The 22530-nt window shown below is 50.2% G+C and overlaps 1 protein-coding gene across 1 annotated transcript in view; it reads right to left on the reverse strand.

Moving 5' to 3' along the window:
* Window positions 1-10800: 10800 nt before the first annotated feature.
* The window catches only part of LOC142256322 (uncharacterized), a 22919-nt gene continuing 11189 nt past the window's right edge, over window positions 10801-22530 (reverse strand). The window contains exon 4 of the mRNA XM_075327949.1: window positions 10801-11166. Coding sequence (XP_075184064.1) covers window positions 11121-11166 — 46 coding nt within the window. The 3' untranslated portion in view covers window positions 10801-11120. The remainder of the gene's footprint in view (window positions 11167-22530) is intronic.

Raw genomic sequence — 22530 nt, forward strand, 5'->3', positions numbered from 1 at the left:
AAAGCTTGGGCCACCCTGCGCTGCAGATTCCAGTCCCCAGCTGCCTAGTTGTACCTGGCTGGACAATTCATGAAATAATTAAAAAAAGGGCTTCCCTATATTTTTGGTTCCCAGCCAGGTACAATTAGGCAGCTGGAGTTTGGGGGGCAGCCTGTACCTGGCTGCTGTACCTGGCTAGTATACAAAAATATGATGAAGCTCACGTCATTTTTTTTTTACCCCTAACCCTAGGGTTATGCAGAAACAGAAGTTCCAGGCGGCACACAATCCTTCAAGGTGCACGTGTCCAAGGAAGGCATCCATCTAGGGTTAGGGATATGTGTTTGGTTTTTTTTTTTCATGAATTTAAAACAGCTGCTCTAGTGCCGGCCGAACTCAGCTGACCTCACAGCCCGCACACGCTGCGATGGATGCAGGGGGACAAAGAACAAGTAATCGGCTGGCACCGGAGTCCGCTGATCTGATTACTTGTTCTGCTGGCTGTGTGGTCAGGAGCAGGGATGAGTGAGCAGTAAAATGCTCGGGTGCTCGATGGGCGAAGCCAATGTCGATTTTTTTTTTATATTCATTAAATAAAAATATAAAACCCCAAACACACACACACACACACACAAAAAAAAAAAAAAAGTGTGGGCTCCAGCTGCATTGTCTATTGCTAGGGATAACGCAAGCAGCTGCTGGCAATGCTTAGTGTTACCTTCACTGGCAATGGAAAATCTTGTTTTTTTATTTTTTTTGCCCAAAAACTAAAAAAAAAAAAGACATGGGCTTCGCCATATTTTTGTATGCTAGCCAGGTACAGCAGGCAGGTACGGGCTGCCCCCAACCCCCAGCTACCTATTTGTACCCTGCCGGAAACCAAAAATATAGGGAAGCCCTTTTTTTTAATTATTTCATGGACCCCTGAATGCCCCATGACCCACCCCCATAGACCCCTTAATGCCCGCTAACTCCCTATAGACCCCTTGATGTCCCCTGACCCACCCCCATAGACCCCTTAATGCCCCCTGACCCACCCCCATAGACCCTTTAATACCCCCTGACTCCCTATAGACCCCTTGATGCCCCCTGACCCACCCCCATAGACCCCTTAATGCCCGCTAACTCCCCTATAGAACCCTTGATGCCCCCTGACCCACCCCCATAGACCCTTTAATGCCCCCTAACTCCCTATAGACCCCTTGATGCCCCCTGACCCACCCCCATAGACCCTTTAATACCCCCTGACTCCCCTATAGAACCCTTGATGCCCTGACCCACCCCCATAGACCCTTTAATGCCGCCCGACCCACCCATAGACCCCTTAATGCCCACTGACCCACCACTCACAATATTATTATGGGGATTCTATCAATATTGAGCATCAAGAAAACATAAAAAGAGGGTTATATTGGGGAATAATGCCCCCCTGTGATGCCCCCTGTATTTCTGCCCCCTGAGGCCTGGGAAGTCAATGTTCATTGCTCATCATCATTACCTTGATAGAGAAGACCAGGGCGACGATCCCGAGAGGCAGAAGACAGCAGCACACAATATTCACTATAGACCAGGGCATGTAGTCGCTGTATTTCGGCTGAGGAGGTCCAACCACTGGAGGCACTGGACCCACAGTGACCACATGTTGGGTGGGCTGGTAGACCATGGGCTGTTGAGGTCCTGGGGCATACTGGTTCGGATAGTATGGCTCGTGATGGGTTGGAGCGCCTCCTTGGGTGTAGGGTGGTGCCGGGTGCTGGCTTGGAGTGGCCCCTTGGGTGTAGAGCGGTGCAGGGTGTTGGGTTGGATATGGCATCAGAGGCAGAGACGACTCCTGGACTCCGGAGCTTCGGATTTTAGAGTCGTCTTCCATTTCTCAGACGGTTGTTTCTTCAGGTTGGAGAAAGGTGAGAGAATGTTGCTTTTACCGGTGTTGGCTCGTCTTAAAAAATAGGCAAAATCTCGCCGCCAGGAAACTACATGGCGACCACATCCTGCCCCGATCATAGAAACCTTCCGTATGACGTCACAGATACATACGGTAGTTACATAAGTTGAAAAAAGACCCCGGTCCCTATAGTTCCACCTTCCTCCACCAATTTCACGTTTCATCAAGTCTTTGTCTCAATATTGTTCCAAAACCAAAAAAACAATCTCACACATCTCTGGTGGCCCATGATGGTCCGGTCTGCCGGTGGGGGCAGAACAGAGAGAACTGATAACCCGAGGATGGGACAGGACGATCACAGAAGCAACATGGACGACAGATGTCTCCACCTGTTGTAAAGAGGACCCATCACCAGATTTTTAGTGTGTGAACCAAGGCTACCTCTGTCCTGCACTGCCTTACACAAATGTGTCCACCATCCCCTAACTGTGGACCCCATACATACATACATACCTCCCAACCTTCCCGGATTCGGCGGGACTGTCCCGATTTGAGGGCTCCCTCCCGCAGTCCCGAGATTCACTGCTCTGGTCCCGGCTCCTCCTCTCAGTGCAGTGAATAAATTAACTCAGTGCATAAATTAAATTCTTATGTCCTCTAGTCTCCCAGGACAGGCGGGCCTCAAATTTATGAGTTCATTGTCCATAGACAGCAACTCTACCATACTGAGGGTCATAGGATTTGGTAATGTTGACCTGTATTGCAGGCTGAGAAGCCAGAAGCAGATTATTTGGCTATATAGAGATATAGATAGATATATACTGTATCCAGGGTCAGTCTGGCCCACCGGGGTAGCGGGGAATCCCCCGGTAGGCCCCGGGCCCTCAGTGGGCCCCTGTGCCTTATATAGTGTGGGGCAGTGTATAGCGTCGTGGGGCCGCCAGTTTCTCGGGGCCGGTGTTATGTGCGGGCAGAGTGGGCAGGGCCCCCACGCTCTGATGGGCCCCACCTCCCACGCTCTGAGGCCCCCCAGTCTTTCAATCACAAACTGCAGCGATAGCACAAGTTCCGTACTATCGCTGCAGAAGGACCTGTGGTGACATCACAGTCATGTGATATCACCGTAGGTCCTGCACTGTGGAAGTCCCACACCTGTCCTGGAGACCGCGCCGCTATTCAAATGTACGCGCATCTTTCAGACACGCGTACACCTGAACAGTGCGGCCGGTGACAGGAGGCGGAGGAGCAGAGAAGAGGACGCCGACACAGCGGCCGCCATCACACTGCCACCGCCAGAGCAGCAGAGAAGAGGACGCCGACACAGCGGCCGCCATCACACTGCCACCGCCGGAGCAGCAGAGAAGAGGACGCCGACACAGCGGCCGCCATCACACTGCCACCGCCAGAGCAGCAGAGAAGAGGACACCGACACAGCGGCCGCCATCACACTGCCACCGCCAGAGCAGCAGAGAAGAGGACACCGACACAGCGGCCGCCATCACACTGCCACCGCCAGAGCAGCAGAGAAGAGGACGCCGACACAGCGGCCGCCATCACACTGCCACCGCCAGAGCAGCAGAGAAGAGGACACCGACACAGCGGCCGCCATCACACTGCCACCGCCAGAGCAGCAGAGAAGAGGACACCGACACAGCGGCCGCCATCACACTGCCACCGCCGGAGCAGCAGAGAAGAGGACACCGACACAGCGGCCGCCATCACACTGCCACCGCCGGAGCAGCAGAGAAGAGGACGCGCAGAGCAGGGACGAAAAAAAAATCATTCTCACCTCTTCTCCTCCGTTCCTGCGGGGTCCTTACCTTACCAGTCCGCAGGACACAGACCCCTCGTGATCCCGTCCTCTGCACGGAGCCGTCGCTGCAGGTGACTTCATGGCTTTACTGCAGTTAAATGCTTTACAGTGCCGCAAAGCATGTAACTGCAGTAAAGTCATGATGGCATCCTGCGGCGGTGGTTCCGTGCACCGGATGAGATCATGGGGGGGGGTCTATGAGCCTGCGGACTGGTAAGGTAAGGACAGCGCAGGAACGGAGGACAGGTGAGGATAACGCATGTGTGTGTGTGTGTGTGAACAATGGCATAATAGTGGACTGGAATGAGGACATTACCAAAGGATGGGGGGGCCATTCATACACTGCACAAGGATGGGGGGGGCATTCATACACTGCACAAGGATGGGGGGGGGGCATTCATACACTGCACAAGGATGGAGGGGGCATTCATACACTGCACAAGGATGGGGGGGGGCATTCATACACTGCACAAGGATGGGGGGGGCCATTCATACACTGCACAAGGATGGGGGGGCCATTCATACACTGCACAAGGATGGGGGGCCATTCATACACTGCACAAGGATGGGGGGGCCATTCATACACTGCACAAGGATGGGGGGAGCCATTCATACACTGCACAAGGATGGGGGGCCATTCATACACTGCACAAGGATGGGGGGGGGGCATTCATACACTGCACAAGGATGGGGGGCCCATTCATACACTGCACAAGGATGAGGGGCCCATTCACACACTGCACAAGGATGAGGGGCCCATTCATACACTGCACAAGGATGGGGGGGGGGTATTTATACAGTGCACAAGGATGGGGGGCCCATTCATACAGTGCACAAGGATGGGGGGCCCATTCATACACTGCACAAGGATGGGGGGGGTATTTATACAGTGCACAAGGATGAGGGGCCCATTCACACACTGCACAAGGATGGGGGGCCCATTCATACAGTGCACAAGGATGGGGGGCCCATTCATACACTGCACAAGGATGAGGGGCCCATTCACACACTGCACAAGGATAGGGGGCCCATTCATACACTGCACAAGGATGGGGGGGTATTTATACAGTGCACAAGGATGGGGGGCCCATTCATACAGTGCACAAGGATGGGGGGCCCATTCATACACTGCACAAGGATGGGGGGCCCATTCATACACTGCACAAGGATGAGGGGCCCATTCACACACTGCACAAGGATGGGGGGCCCATTCATACAGTACACAAGGATGGGGGGCCCATTCATACAGTACACAAGGATGGGGGGCCCATTCATACAGTACACAAGGATGGGGGGCCCATTCATACACTGCACAAGGATGGGGGGCCCATTCATACAGTACACAAGGATGGGGGGCCCATTCACACACTGCACAAGGATGGAGGGGCCATTTGTACACAGCACAAGTATGGGGGGCCCATTCACACACAGCACAAGGATGGGGGGCCCATTCATACACTGCACAAGGCTGGGGGGGCCATTCACACACAGCACAAGGATGGGGGGCCCATTCATACACTGCACAAGGATGGGGGGCCCATTCATACACTGCACAAGGATGGGAGACTCGTTGCTGCACGGCACAGGGATGGAGGGGCCCGTTGCTGCACGGCACAGGGATGGAGGGGCCCGTTGCTGCACGGCACAGGGATGGAGGGGTCCGTTGCTGCACGGCACAGGGATGGAGGGGCCCGTTGCTGCACGGCACAGGGATGGAGGGGCCCGTTGCTGCACGGCACAGGGATGGAGGGGCCCGTTGCTGCACGGCACAGGGATGGAGGGGCCCGTTGCTGCACGGTACAGGGATGGAGGGGCCCGTTGCTGCACGGCACAGGGATGGAGGGGCCGTTGCTGCACGGCACAGAGATGGGGGCATTACATTTTATTGGGGTCTATTTTTAGTTCTGAAATTTACCAATAACTGCTGCATTTCCCACCCTAGGCTTATACTCGAGCCAATAAGTTTTCAGTTTTTTGAGGTTAAAATTAGGGCCCTCGGCTTATACTCGAGTATATACGGTAATTTGAGATGCGGGGGGCCTGGGTGGGGGAGGAGCGGTATTACTTTACAAGTGACATTATGTGGTAGTGGGGGGCTTTATGGGGAAATGAGGGTCATTATGAGGCAATTAGGAAGGTGAGTGTGACAGGCAGCATAGTATAATGGGGAGCCGGGAATTTATGCAGAGAGATATTATAGAAAGGGCAAGTTTGGGGGTACATTATGGAAAGGGGCACTTTGTGGCCCTATTTTGGAGAGGAGCAGTGTGTGTGGGGATATTTTGTGCAGGAAGCCTTTAGAGTCCACTTGTTCCCCCCGATATTATTAAATAAAAGGGGCCAGAATGAGGGACATACATTATTGGTTTATGGTGGCACTTGGGGCATAATTTCTGTGGGGGCAAATTAGGGGGTATTATTACTGATGAAATATAGGTTCATTTTGAGGATATTGTCTTCCATGGGGGAACAAAATTCTGATGTAGTGTAGAAATTGGGGAAACAGTGTGGAATGTGCCCTGGGAGTGATCGGCTATAGGTGACCGTGTGTTATTTTCTGTAGAGTCGCATTAAGGCAGGAAGAAGTGATGACGGTCAGCGCCGGATGAAGAGGAAAAGCGGAGGTGAATAACCTCAGCTATAGAAGTCACTGGTGATCACTGCATTACCTGTACACACACACTGTACACTATATACAGAGCTCCTGTGTATAATGTCACTGGCGATCACTGCATTACCTATATACAGATCTCCTGTTTATAACGTCATCGGTGATAACTGTATTACCTGTACACTGACACTATATACAGAGCTCCTGTGTATAATATCACTGGTGATCACTGTATAACCTGTACACTGACACTATATACAGAGCTCCTGTGTATAATGTCACTGGTGATCACTGTATTACCTGTACACTGACACTATATACAGAGCTCCTGTGTATAATATCACTGGTGATCACTGTATTACCTGTACACTGACACTATATACAGAGCTCCTGTGTATAATATCACTGGTGATCACTGTATTACCTGTACACTGACACTATATACAGAGCTCCTGTGTATAATATCACTGGTGATCACTGTATTACCTGTACACTGACACTATATACAGAGCTCCTGTGTATAATGTCACTGGTGATCACTATATAACCAATACACTGACACTATATACAGAGCTCCTGTGTATAATGTCACTGGTGATCACTGTATTACCTATATACAGCTCTCCGGTTTATAAAGTCATCGGTGATCACTGTATTACCTATATACAGATCTCCTGTTTATAACGTCATCGGTGATAACTGTATTACCTGTACACTGACACTATATACAGAGCTCCTGTGTATAATATCACTGGTGATCACTGTATAACCTGTACACTGACACTATATACAGAGCTCCTGTGTATAATGTCACTGGTGATCACTGTATTACCTGTACACTGACACTATATACAGAGCTCCTGTGTATAATATCACTGGTGATCACTGTATTACCTGTACACTGACACTATATACAGAGCTCCTGTGTATAATATCACTGGTGATCACTGTATTACCTGTACACTGACACTATATACAGAGCTCCTGTGTATAATATCACTGGTGATCACTGTATTACCTGTACACTGACACTATATACAGAGCTCCTGTGTATAATGTCACTGGTGATCACTATATAACCAATACACTGACACTATATACAGAGCTCCTGTGTATAATGTCACTGGTGATCACTGTATTACCTATATACAGCTCTCCGGTTTATAAAGTCATCGGTGATCACTGTATTACCTGTACACTGACACTATATACAGAGCTCCTGTGTATAATGTCACTGGTGATCACTGTATTACCTATATACAGCTCTCCGGTTTATAAAGTCATCGGTGATCACTGTATTACCTGTACACGGACACTATATACAGAGCGCCTGTGTATAGTGTCACTGATGGTAATATTAATGTTATTAGTATTGCGGTTTTTATTCATGATCATTTATTGTAGTATTCGTCATTGTGTAGTAGTAATATGTGGTCTTGTCATGGTTTGGTGGTATTTGTCTCTTGTATGTAGTATTATTTGGTAGTCTGGTCATAGTGTTGTGGTATTTCTCCCTTGTATGTGGTAATATTTGGTTACTATGTGGTCTAATTATGGTGTGGCGGTATTACTCTCTTGTATGTGGTTGTGTTTGATCACTATGTGGTGGTAGTATGTTATCTGGTCACAGTGTGGCGGTATTACTCTCTTGTATGTGGTTGTGTTTGATCACTATGTGGTGGTAGTATGTTATCTGGTCACGGTGTGGCGGTATTTCTCTCTTGTATGTGATTGTATTCTGTCACTATGTGGTGGTAATATGTTGTCTGGTCACGGTGTGGCGGTATTTCCCCCTTGTATGTGGTGTTATTGGTCTTGGTATAGTGGATTGTGTTGTGTCTGGAGGGGGAAGATTCTTTATTTCCAATAGTTTAAATATTTGAATGTTTAACCCCTCGCTGTCCTGTGATTATTACACTGCAGCAAATATGCACTTCCAGAGGTTCTCCAGTGAAAACAAGTAATCTCCTTTACTAAGGCCACGTGCACACAGTATTTGGTGAGTTTTTTACCACAGTATTTGAAGCCAAAACCAGGATTTGTAAAATGAGAGGAAAAGTATAATAGAAAGACGGGCTCCGCTTCTGCATTTTTCACCCACTCATGATTTTGGCTACAAATACTGATGTAAGATACTGACAAAATACTGACAGTGTGAACGTGGCCTAAGCATGTGATAACTTATTCATCTGTTGGGGTCTGATTGCTGGGACCTGAACTGACCGGCAAAATGTGCAACTTTTATCCCCATTACACTGGAGCTCATGTCTGACTCGACCCCTGATCCATTCATTCCCTCAGGGGCTGTAAGCGCTGCGCTTGTTATTATCTGACTGCTCCACAGAGGATGAATGGAGCTGCGGTCACACATCCCATGCCACAGAGGATGACTGGAGCTGCGGTCATACACCCCATCCCACAGAGGATGAATGGAGCTGCGGTCACACATCCCATGCCACAGAGGATGACTGGAGCTGCGGTCATACACCCCATCCCACAGAGGATGAATGGAGCTGCGGTCACACACCCCACCCCACAGAGGATGAATGGAGCTGCGCTCACACATCCCACCCCACAGAGGATGCATGGAGCTGCGGTCACACAACCCACCCCACAGAGGATGCATGGAGCTGCGGTCACACAACCCACCCCACAGAGGATGAATGGAGCTGCGGTCACACATCCCACCCCACAGAGGATGAATGGAGCTGCGATCACACACCCCACCTCACAGAGGATGAATGGAGCTGCGGTCACACATCCCACGCCACAGAGGATGAATGGAGCTGCGGTCACACATCCCACCCCACAGAGGATGAATGGAGCTGCGGTCACACATCCCACCCCACAGAGGATGAATGGAGCTGCGGTCACACATCCCACGCCACAGAGGATGAATGGAGCTGCGGTCACACATCCCACCCCACAGAGGATGAATGGAGCTGCGGTCACACATCCCACCCCACAGAGGATGAATGGAGCTGCGCTCACACATCCCACCCCACAGAGGATGAATGGAGCTGCGGTCACACATCCCACCCCACAGAGGATGAATGGAGCTGCGGTCACACAACCCATCCCACAGAGGATGAATGGAGCTGCGGTCACACAACCCATCCCACAGAGGATGAATGGAGCTGCGGTCACACATCCCACCCCACAGAGGATGAATGGAGCTGCGGTCACACATCCCACCCCACAGAGGATGAATGGAGCTGCGGTCACACACCCCACCCCACAGAGGATGAATAGAGCTGCGGTCACACATCACACCCCACAGAGGATGAATGGAGCTGCGATCACACACCCCACCCCACAGAGGATGAATGGAGCTGCGGTCAAACATCCCACCCCACAGAGGATGAATGGAGCTGCGGTCACACATCCCACCCCACAGAGGATGAATGGAGCTGCGGTCACACATCCCACCCCACAGAGGATGAATGGAGCTGCGGTCACACATCCCACCCCACAGAGGATGAATGGAGCTGCGGTCACACATCCCACCCCACAGAGGATGAATGGAGCTGCGGTCACACATCCCACCCCACAGAGGATGAATGGAGCTGCGGTCACACATCCCACCCCACAGAGGATGAATGGAGCTGCGGTCACACATCCCACCTGCCGCTGCATTGTATAATGGGCATACAAGTGTCATATCAGGGATAAAAGTTCCCCAATCTTCCGGTCGGTGCGGTTTCCACTGGTCTGGTTCCACCAGTCAATAAGTTATCACCTACCAAACCTGTGGATCGGTGATAACTTGTCACCAAAGATCCCATTACTGCAAACTACTGTAATTGTACAGAGTTATTGTGTGTGTGCACAGGAGATGTGCAGGAGCCGCCTGTGCTTTACAGTCAGCGCTCCACAATAATGGGGATAGTGGCTAATAGATATTTGCATGTAGCTGTAGGGTGGGCCCCTAGAGTTATTTCCCCTGGTGGGCCCCAGACACCCCAGTCCGACCATGACTGTATCACTATGTAGCTGAAGGGAAAATTCAGATTCTTTTGTCCCCAAAACTGTGTCCTGTGTAATCTGACGTGGAGTCAGAGGCTGGTCTGCAGGTTCATCTACAAAAAATCCTCCCTCTGACATCATCAAAGCTTGTGGCTCAAGAGCTAGGGCTGCTGTAATGTTTGAAAGTTGTTGGTTTGGTAAAGTAAGTAACATGTCACATAGTGACGCTACCCCCGGCCACTAAAACACCCTAATGACCGGGCCATTTTTTGCAATTCTGACCAGTGTCACTTTGACAGGTTATACCTCTGGAACGCTTCAACGGATCCTGGCGATTCTGACATTGTTTTTTCATGACATATTGTACTTCATGTCAGTGGTAAATTTAGGCCGATACTTTTTGTGTTTATTTGTAAAAATTTAGGAAATTGTGCGAAAATTTGGAAAATTTCGCAATTTTCAAACTTTGAAAATTTATGGTAATTAGTTCAATTATTCCAATTTTTTGATTTTTTTATTTTGTATAAATCAAAACTACATACCACCAACGTGCAGATATATCCATAAATAACTAGACCAGTGGTCGCATATATAAAATACACAGACAATATGTACGATAACCATAAACAGTTGTCAAAAAAGTGAAGGTTCACAGAAAATGGGGATAGAGTCAGAGCCCAACTTATCCTTGGGACCATACAGACTGGTTCAGGCAGCGCCACACAGTATGGAAGTAAGGAAGATTTCAATCCTTAAAAGTCCAAGGAAGTATATGGGGCAACTCTCCAGCAATTTCCTTTGTATTGGAGGTGAGCCTTCAAATTCATAGATTGGATAATCTCCACCTCAAACAGGTTATCTCCACCTCAACGCGTTTCCCCATACAGCACAAACGTATGGTTCATCAGGAGGCTACAAGATAAACATACTAAATCAGCAACCACAACTTACAATAAAACAGACATTTTTAAACATAGACACCACATGTGATATGGAGCATTTGATAGAGTATAATAAAGTACTTGCCCAACGAGATATAGTTGTCAGATATGCAGGTTCATGGCGCCATCAGCAGGGATCCATAGTAGACAGACAATGCTGAAGATATAACACTACCATAGTCCAGGGCGAGGCGTCATGAAGCTGCATATCAGGATGGATTTAAATAGCCAGGAGCAGCTGGGAATAATCAATCAATTATGCAAATATAAGCCACTCAACAGGTGCAGATTGCCTAGTGTGGTGCGGGCGTAGTGAATAGACATAGTCTAATATAGGGCCGTCCCACATCCCCATTAGCATGATAGGGAAACTTGTCCCAAGTTTCCTAGGTAACAAGCAAACCTATACGGAGGCTCAGCGGTGCCACAACAAGCCGGTCAGTGCGCATGCCCGGGATCTCCCGGGCAACGCACACAAACATCCGGCAGCCCTCGCACCGCACATATCGCGTACGCCCAGAGGGAGGCCCAGCGGCGCCACACGCACCCGGTTAGTGCGCATGCCCGGGATATCCCTGGCAACGCGCATAAACAACTACCGGCCGTGTGACGCCACAACGCCTCCCATCGCGCATGCACAGACAAATGTCCGGCAGAGCGCATAAACAGAGGGACCCGGCGGCGCCTCAATACATAACGCACAGGTCCGGGACCCCTAGGCAACGCGCATATAAATCTTAATGATGCGATAACGCCACCCCAACACTAGTACCACATACGTGGGACCCCCCGTGTCAGAGCACCATCCATAAATAAAGATAAAAGTACCCTTCTAGACAGATTCATGCCATTAATCATACAAATAAATCGTGTCAGCCAATCGCTGTAATAATACTACAATCAGACCCTTCAATATATTTATTACTAGTAGTGGCAATTATTAACCACACATAATACAACAAGTTTACAGACAAGTGCAATGACAGTTGGAGTCCCCGCTTACAACACTTGGCACAAATAATAAATAGATAGAATACATAACACATAGTTCATAACACATCAGTGTACATAACTTGACCAATCGCCTATTTCCATTAGAAAATTAAACCCTAAACCCCGGCTAAGTCCATAATTATAGCTATATCCAGGTGTATCCTCCCCCCACACACATCACCAAAAAAGGAGAAGAGGGGGGGGGGGGGGGGGCGTCTGGATTTTTTACACATATCTCAGAGCAAGCAATGTACATATATAGTAACCATCAATATGATTTTTTCTCAAACTGAGAAACTCATCCAAAGTAGGGCATAAGGACTATCAAACAATTTAGGATTCCATACATACTAAGTAGGGAGGAAGCAAGAAAAGGAAAGTTGTTCATTAAGCCCTCTCGGAGCCAATGAACCCATTTTGAAAATCCATGCCAATTCTCTTTGCAATACAACCCTATCGAAATCACCCCCCCTAGGGCTAGGCCTAACCACTTCCAAAACCGAGAACCGAACATGCGTAACATCACCACCATGAACCATGTTTACATGGCGAGAAATTGGCGTATCTCGTCCATTCCGGATATCAGAGAGATGTTCGCCAACCCGCCTCCGGAGTTCCCTCAAAGTCTTCCCGACATAGTCCAAAGGACATGTACAGGTAGCCTTATAGACAACACCGGAGGTTTTACAGTTACAAAAGTCACGCAGGAAGAAAATTCTTCCTGTAGCCGCACTACTCACTCTTTTACATTGTTCCATGGACCCACAGTACTTACATGTGCCACAATGGAACATTCCGCATAGACGTCTATCCAACCAGGTTCCAGGGGACCTAGGTCTTTGGTACATGCTATGCACCAATCTATCGCCTAGAGTACGACCCCGTCTATAGGTAATACTTGGAGATTTAGCAATATATTTAGCCAAATCGGGGTCAGCCCTCAGGATATTCCAGTGCTTTTTTATCACCGAGAATACCCTTTCGGACTGTACATCGAAGGTCCCAATGACTCGTGTAATATTAGAATCGTCCCCACGGACCCTGGGGATCATAAGATTATGCCTATTAGTGTCCCTGGCATGGGCATAAGATTGCTGTAGAATCCCTCTGGGATACCCCCTATCCAAGAAGCGACCAAAGAGATCTGAGGCTTGAGCCTTAAAATCACTCTCCCTAGAGCAATTTCTGCGGATCCGCAGAAATTGCCCCTTTGGGATACCCTTCCTAAGTGGGAGAGGATGATGGCTATCCCACCTAAGAAGGGAATTGGTCGCTGTTGGTTTACGATGAGTAAGGGTATGAATTTTACCCCCCTCATCTTTACATATTACCAAATCCAAAAAGGTAATGGAATTTCGATCACATGTATGAGTAAACCTCAACCCAAGAGAATTCCTGTTGAGGCCTTCAACAAACTGTTCGAACTCAAAAATAGATCCTGTCCAGAGGATGAGGATGTCATCAATGTACCGGACCCATAGTCCGATACATTGATGAGACTCCCCATCCTCCCCCCCAAAAACTACAGTTTCCTCCCACCAGCCCAGGTACAGGTTAGCATAACTGGGGGCACATGGGCTCCCCATAGCTGTACCCCTGAGCTGGTGGAAGTACTGAGTATTAAATAAAAAATAGTTATGATGCAGGGTAAAGGATAAGAGTTCCTCAACAAATTTGCTATGTCTTGAACACTCAACAGCCCTAGACCTCAAGAAATGGGCTACAGCGCTGATACCCAGATCATGAGGAATAGAACTGTAGAGTGCCTCCACATCAATGGAGGCCAGAATAGTATCCCGGCCCACATTGACGTCCTCCAGGATTTGCAATAGATGTGGAGTATCCCTAACATAAGAGGGAAGGGAGGTGACAAAGGGGCGTAGGATTTTATCTATATAGATGCCAATGTTCTGAGACATAGAGTTAATGCCGGCAACAATGGGCCTACCCTTCAGAGGCACAAGACCCTTGTGCACCTTCGGAAGGGCATAGAATACCGGAACTACTGGACAGTGTGGTCTCAAGAACTCATGTTCGTTCACTGATGTCAGGTTACTATGCCTAGCCTCATCAAGTAACGATAGAAGAACATTAGTGTATGTTAACGTAGGGTCATGAGGCAACCGTTCATAGGTATCCCTATCATTAAGTAGAGCGTGACACATATCAAGATATTGTACATGACTCAGAATTACAAGGTTTCCGCCCTTATCGGACTTTTTTACAATAATCTCATCATTCTTAGATAACCGATCAAGTGCCTGGAACTCATCTTTAGTCAGATTAGATTCCAGACCATATAGTGATTGAGGGATTTTTTGAAGATCATCCTGTACAAGTTTAAGAAAAATATCAACACTTGTACAGCTTTGAACTGGTGGAGACTTTTTACTTGGTCTCTTCAAATTAGTGAAAGGACCATCTCCTCTCCCTCTAGTACTATCCCTAAGAAGGTCAGAAAGAGACTGAAAACACTCATAATCTTCCTCCAAGATGCCCAAGGCCCTACATTGTTCCTGGGTATTGTGCTCAAAGAATAGCTTCCACTTAAGTTTTCTACCGAAAAGCTCAAGGTCCTTTATCCACCCAAAACAATCAAACCGATTTGAAGGGATAAAGCCCAGACCCCTAGAAAGGACCGCATAATCATTAGGTGTGAGAGAGATATCAGATAAATTCAAAATCCTCCCCTGGCCTGATGCGCTCTCGTATGAGGGTAATAGTCCCCCATTCGTCTTTGCTCCAAAAAAGAGGAAGAAGAAGAGGCAGGAGGACCAGAGGACCCATGTGGGGGCCCACGATAACCATACTGACCCTCCCTTCTCTTCCTTGATTTCCTCGGACCAACCCATGGGTGTGAAAATTTATGCCCATAAATCTGAGAGATATGTCACACAAAATAGTTACTAAATAACATTTCCCACTTGTCTGCTTTACACCAGCGCAATTTTCGAAAGAAATTTTTTTTTCGTTAGGAAGTTAGAAGGGGTCAAAGTTCATCAGCAATTTCTAATTTTTCCAACAAAATTTACAACATATTTTTTTTAGGGACCACATCACATTTGAAGTGACTTTGAGAGGCCTAGGTGACAGAAAATACCCAAAAGTGACCCCATTCTAAAAACTGCACCCCTCACACTGCTCAAATCCACATCCAATAAGTTTATTAACCCTTTAGGTGATTCACAGGAACCAAAGCAATGTGGAAGGAAAAAATGAAAATGTTACTTTCTAACACAAAAATGTTACTTTAGCCATAAAATTTTCATTTTTACAAGGGAGAAAAGAGAAAGTGCACCATACAATTTATTGTGCATTTTCTCCTGAGTACTCTGATACCCCATATGTGGTAAAAATAAATTGTTTGGGTGCACGGCAGAGGTCGAAAGGCAAGGAGCGCCATTTGAATTTTTGAACGCAAAATTAGCTGCACTCATTAGCGGACGCCATGTCGGGTTTGAAGACCCCCTGAGGTGCCTAAACAATGGAGCTCCCCCACAAGTGACCCCATTTTGGAAACTAGAGCCCTCAAATAATTTTTCTAGATGTTTGGTGAGCACTTTGAACACCTGGGGGCTTCACAGAAGTTTATAACGTTGAGCCGTGAAAAGAAAAAAATTTTTTTTTACCACAAAACTGTTGCTTCAACTAGGCAGCTTTTTTTTCACAAGGGTATCGGGAAAAAATGCACCATAAAATGTATTGTGCAATTTTTCCCGAGTACGCAGATACCTCACATGTGATGGAAATCAATTGTTTGGGCGCATGGCGGGGCTCAGAAGACAAGGAACGCCATTTGACTTTTCAAACGCACAGACGCAGTGCACTGATCGGCCGCTGCAGGACGCACGGTCGGATGAGATACAAAAAGCGCTGGGGATACGGAAAAAAAAAAAAAAGTCACGCCAAAAATTGAGCAGGGATGTTGATCCGCGCTCAGCGGGACGCACGGACAGATGCGATACTTTTTTTTCCGTATCCCCGACGCTTTTTGTATTGCATCAGTCCGTGCGTCCCGCCGAGCGCTGATCAGGGATGCACATAACGGATCGGCATCCCTGCTCAATTTTTGGCATGACTTTTTTTTCTGTATCCCCGATGCTTTTTGTCACGCCAAAAACTGACCACGGATGCCGATCCGTTATGTGCACCCCTGATCAGCGCTCGGCGGGATGCACGGACGCATGAGGTGTAAAAATAGAAAGGGGATAGAGGAAAAAAAAAAGAAAAAAAAAAAAAGTTATACTCACAGTACCCAGAGGATTAGCAGGAGGAACAGCTTTACAGCAGCAGCCAGGAAGTTGGACAGCTCAGCAGAAGACCCAGGAAGAAGGACCCAGCGATGGAGGCAGATGTGATCGGCCGGTGAAGACAGGTAAGAGGACGTCGGGGGGACAGCAGAGGGGGACGGGGACAGCAGAGGGGGACGGGGACAGCAGAGGGGGAGGGGGACAGCAGAGGGGGAGGGGGACAGCAGAGGGGGACAGCAGAGGGGGACAGCAGAGGGGGAGGGGGACAGCAGAGGGGGACAGCAGAGGGGGAGGGGGACAGCAGAGGGGGACGGGGACAGCAGAGGGGGAGGGGGACAGCAGAGGGGGACAGCAGAGGGGGACAGCAGAGGGGGAGGGGGACAGCAGAGGGGGACAGCAGAGGGGGACAGCAGAGGGGGAGGGGGACAGCAGAGGGGGAGAGCAGAGGAGGGAGATACCGGAGGAGCTGCAGAATAGAGATCACGGGGGGAGGCCGGCAGATCGGGATGTCGGGGGGGGGCAGATCGGGATGTCGGGGGGGGCAGATCGGGATGTCGGGGGGGGGCAGATCGGGATGTCGGGGGGGCAGATCGGGATGTCGGGGGGGGGCAGATCGGGATGTCGGGGGGGGCAGATCGGGATGTCGGGGGGGGGGGGCAGATCGGGATGTCGGGGGGGGGCAGATCGGGATGTCGGGGGGGGCAGATCGGGATGTCGGGGGGGGGCAGATCGGGATGTCGGGGGGGCAGATCGGGATGTCGGGGGGGGGCAGATCGGGATGTTGGGGGGGGGCAGATCGGGATGTCGGGGGGGGCAGATCGGGATGTCGGGGGGGGGGCAGATCGGGATGTCGGGGGGGGCAGATCGGGATGTCGGGGGGGGGCAGATCGGGATGTCGGGGGGGGCAGATCGGGATGTCGGGGGGGCAGATCGGGATGTCGGGGGGGCAGATCGGGATGTCGGGGGGGGCAGATCGGGATGTCGGGGGGGGCAGATCGGGATGTCGGGGGGGGGCAGATCGGGATGTCGGGGGGGGCAGATCGGGATGTCGGGGGGGGGGCAGATCGGGATGTCGGGGGGGGGGCAGATCGGGATGTCGGAGGGCAGATCGGGATGTGGGGGGGCAGATCGGGATGTCGGGGGGGGCAGATCGGGATGTCGGAGGGCAGATCGGGATGTGGGGGGGCAGATCGGGATGTCGGGGGGCAGATCGGGATGTCGGGGGGGCAGATCGGGATGTCGGGGGGGCAGATCGCAGGGGGGCACGGGCAGGGGCCATTACGGGAGCGCGCAGGAGCAATCACAAGAGCGCGCAGGGGCTGCAAGGAGAGCAAAGGAGGAGGGAGATACCGGAGGAGCTGCAGAATAGAGATGGCGGGGGGCAGATCGGGATGTCGGGGGGGGGGGGGCAGATCGCAGGGGGGCACGAGCAGGGGCCATTACGGAAGCGCGCAGGGGCTGCAAGGTGAGCACAATACTCACCGCTCCTGCTCCTGCTCCGTGACGTAGCAGCAGCAGCGGTGGCGTGGTACCACTAGTACCAGCCAGTGCTGCACGCTGCAGACATGTTGGGGGAGGGTCCCCAGACCAGCACAGTAGTGATGTGTCGTTCGCGAACGAGCCGATTCTTTGAGCCGGCTCTTTGAAGTGAACGATATGAGCCGAATCATCAAAGTGAACGAGCCATAAAGAGCCGCTTTTTTTTTTTTTTCTCTGCTTCAGGGGGAAGCAGGAGATAAGGAGAAGAGTAAAGTAAACACAAGCTCTGGGCAGGAGCTGACACTTAAAGCTATACACACATAGTGGTTCTTCCTTAGTTCAGTGGGCACAATTGAGTACCAGGGAATGATGTGCTAGGGTTAAGTTTTCTGACCTCGACTGGCACATATGGTAATGTGTAGGAGGAGAGGGGCTCAGCTTGTTTGCTGATAACAATGATCATCTGAGTCAGGGTATGTGCACACGTTGCTTTTTTTTCAGCGCGGAAAAAAACGCACCCTCTGGCAGAGGGGAGAATTGTAAACAATGCTTTTTTTGAGAAAAAGGCATCGAAAACACATGCGTTTTTCATGCGTTTTTTTAGGTGCGTTTTTTAAGACTTGTCAGTGTTAATAAAGTTGGTTGAACACAGACCTTTGGAAAAAAAACCTGTGATGTCATTTCCTTCTCCACATTCTGTTTGGATAAATGGGAGGGCTTGGAATGGAAGGAGCACCATTTGAATTTTGGAAAAGTTGAAATAAACTTCGCGCACCATGTCACATTAGCAGAGCCCCTTGGGTACCTATACGTCAGAAAACCCCCACAAGTGACCCCATTTTGGAATCTGCACCCCTCAAGGATTTTATTCAGGAGTATATTAAGCATTTTGAATCCACAGCTACTTCACCCAAAATGTTGCTGTAGCAACAATATTCTCACTTTTAGGCCCGTTTCACACGTCAGTGTAAAACACGCACATGTCCCTCCGTGTGCCGTGAATCACGGCACACATGGGTTGTCTAAGTGCAATCCGGGCTCCGTTCTCCGTGGCCCGTGATTGCACTTAGAGATTAACTCACCTGCGCCTGCTCCCGCTGTCCGTGGTGCTGAATCCTCCCGCGACGGAGCATCCGGCCGGCGCTGACCCCCGCAGCAGCTGCTTCCGGGTCGGCTGTGTCGCACATCATGAATATGCACGACAATAATGAGCCGGCTCAGAAGCAGCAGGGAGGACGGGCTGCAGAGGACATCGCTGGACGCCGGGTGAGTTAAAATAATTTTTATTTTAAAAGCACGTTTTTTTTCTGGCACGTGTTTCACGGACCACACCACTGCGTGGTCCGTGGAACATCAGTGATGCCAGAAAAAAAAATGGACATGTCTCCGTGCGGCAATCACGCACACGCGGGTACGCCGCACGGAGACACGTGCAGTGACAAATCACTGACGTGTGAGCAGACCCATTCATTACAATGGGTCCGCGTATGTCAGTGATCCTGGTACGTTTAAAAAAAAGCACAAACGTCCCAGAATCACTGACGTGTGAAAGGGGCCTAAGGCTATGTGGCCATGATCCAGCGACACGGCGTCTAGTACACAGTGCCAGCCTTCCTGCAGCTGCCCACGCCCACGATTTGGGTTCAGGCTGCTGTGGAGCTCTATGCTACCTGCAGAGAACACTCTCGTCTCCGCAGCATAAATTGACATGCTGAGGCTCGGGAAGCCACGCTACCGGTCAGTTTATGCTGCGGAGAAAAGAAGCACAGTGGGCATGGGATCTCCAAAAATCCTTCCACTGTGCTTCTACTGCACAATGCAGCGTTATGGACGCAGGGAAAACACTCAGCGCCCATAACGCTGCAAACCCTGATTGTGGGCACACAGCCTAAAAAGCGTCAATGGATGAATGGATGTCAAATATATATAACGTCCCACCCCCGCCTGCATATTCTAAGCTGGCGCCTTTAGTACCTTTCATGTGGCACTAAAGGGTGCCTAGCTTAGTATTTATCCAATAAAAAAAACAAAAAACAATGAAAAAAATGTCGTGGGGGTCTCCCCTATTTTTGATAGCCAGTCAGGGTAAAGCAGACAGCTGTAGCCTGCAAACCACAGCTGGCAGCTTCATCTTGGCTGGTGATCAATTTGGAGGGCTCCCCAGGCTTTTTTTTTTATTTATAAATTAAGAATTAAAAAAAAAAATAACGTGGGGTCCCCCCAAATTAGATCACCAGCCAAGGTGAAGCTGACAGCTGGGGTCTGGTATTCTCAGGGTGGGAAGAGCCATGGTTATTGGACTCTTCCCAGTCTAAAAATAGCAGGCCGCAGCCGCCCCAGAAGTGGCGCATCCATTAGATGCGCCAATCCTGGCGCTTCGCCCCATCTCATCCCGCGCCCTGGTGCGTTGGCAAACGGGGTAATAAATGGGGTTGATACCAGATGTGTAATGTCACCTGGCATCAAGCCCAGCAATTAGTGATGTCACGCCGTCTATTAGACACCCGACATAACTAATTGACAGTAAACAAAAGCAAAAAAAATGACAAAAATTTTTTTATTAGAAAAAACACTCCCCAAATCATTCCCTTGTTCTCCAATTTAATCAAAAAATTTGAAAAAAATGGGTCCGCAGAAATCCATATGGACGTCCCACGTCGCCTCTGGACCTTCTAGAATATGGGGGCACGTTCAGGAAACGTATCCCCCATTTTCTAGGAGGGCAGACCCTCCATTTGAGGAGAGTGGGTGCCAAAAATCTGCACCCACTCTCCCCGGGTCACAGCTGCAGAGTGCGAGCAGCCAGCACAGCTCTCTGAACACAGTGCTGGCTGTCAGCTGCTCTGCTCATGTGACCGCACTGACCGGCGTCTGCTGTGAAGGAGGAGGGGGCCGCGGGGGATCAGCGCTGCGACCGGACAGGTAAGGGGGAATATCAGGGGCAATAGGGGGTGACCGGGCAGGGCCTGGGGGGCATTTTTCTGTCGCATGTGTTATTGCACATGCGACAGAAATCATAGGAGCAGGGCGGCCGGTGCGCTACTGTGCGCGCGGCCATGTTGGATTTTCGGGAGGGGGGTCGGGGGTCGGGGCGGGCACTTTGGAGACACCGGGGGCTTTCCTGGACTTTGCCAGGAAGTGAGGTCAACAGGAAACCTCTTGACCTCACTTCCAGGTAAATGCCTGCGTTCTGGCGTGCCGACAAAGCCCGCGGACCGCAACAAAAAAGCAGCGAACTGCGGTGTAGCTGCGTTCTGACCCCACATCATTGATTTCAATGGGGGAGAGAACGCAGCCACAACGCACAAAAGAAGTGACATGCTGCTTTTCTTTCCGCACCGATTTTTGGCATCCAAAACGCTGCGGAAAGAAACGCAGCGTGTGCACTGATTTTTCGGCTTTCTCATACACTTTGCTGGGAAAGCTGAAAGCATGCAATTTGCCACTGAAACGCTGCGGTTCTAAACGCAGCGTTTCCGCGGTAAAAAACGCAACGTGTGCACACAGCCTAAAGACCTGACCAGTTCTTGGGTAAGGGTGGAAACACATCTATGCGAGTAAAATCGGTCCGACTGGGCTGAAAAAAACTCGGCTGATTTTAGTTCACGTTAGGTGCGAGTGCAACACAAGTGCGATGCTATTTCTGAGATTTTACTAGCGTTTGTAATGCGTATTTTTTACTATGTCATCTGCCATTCAGCGCTGCTACATGGCCGCTGACAGCAGACACAGACAGCCATGTAGCAGAGCTGAATGGCAGATGACAGCAGACACAGACAGCCATGTAGCAGAGCTGAATGGCCACTGACAGCAGACACAGACAGCCATGTAGCAGAGCTGAATGGCAGATGACAGCAGCCACAGACAGCCATGTAGCAGAGCTGAATGGCAGATGACAGCAGACACAGACAGCCATGTAGCAGAGCTGAATGGCAGATGACAGCAGACACAGACAGCCATGTAGCAGAGCTGAATGGCAGATGACAGCAGACACAGACAGCCATGTAGCAGAGCTGAATGGCAGATGACAGCAGACACAGACAGCCATGTAGCAGAGCTGAATGGCAGATGACAGCAGACACAGACAGCCATGTAGCAGAGCTGAATGGCAGATGACAGCAGACACAGAGAGCCATGTAGCAGAGGTGAATGGCCGCTGACAGCAGACACAGACAGCCATGTAGCAGAGCTGAATGGCAGATGACAGCAGACACAGACAGCCATGTAGCAGAGCTGAATGGCAGATGACAGCAGACACAGACAGAGCCGCACTGTCAGAATGAAGTCGGGTGAACTTCACCCGACTTCATTGTGATGCTGCGGCTCTGTCTGTGCCGCGTCCTGATTAGCGGTCACCAGTGAAGACTCACCGGTGACCGCTAATCCCCTGAGTGACTGAAGTGAGCAGCCCTCTCTCATATACTCACCGATCCCCGATCCCCGGCGCTGCACGGCTTTCTCACTGCTCCGGCGGCTTTTACTATTTTGAAAAAGCCGGCCGCCCATTAAACAATCTCGTATTCCCTGCTTTCCCCGCCCACAGGCGCCTGTGATTGGTTGCAGTGAGACACGCCTCCACGCTGAGTGACAGGTGTCACACTGCACCCAATCAC

This window comes from Anomaloglossus baeobatrachus, chromosome 11 (assembly GCF_048569485.1).
Source record: "Anomaloglossus baeobatrachus isolate aAnoBae1 chromosome 11, aAnoBae1.hap1, whole genome shotgun sequence".
In the NCBI taxonomy this organism is placed as follows: Eukaryota; Metazoa; Chordata; class Amphibia; order Anura; family Aromobatidae; genus Anomaloglossus; species Anomaloglossus baeobatrachus.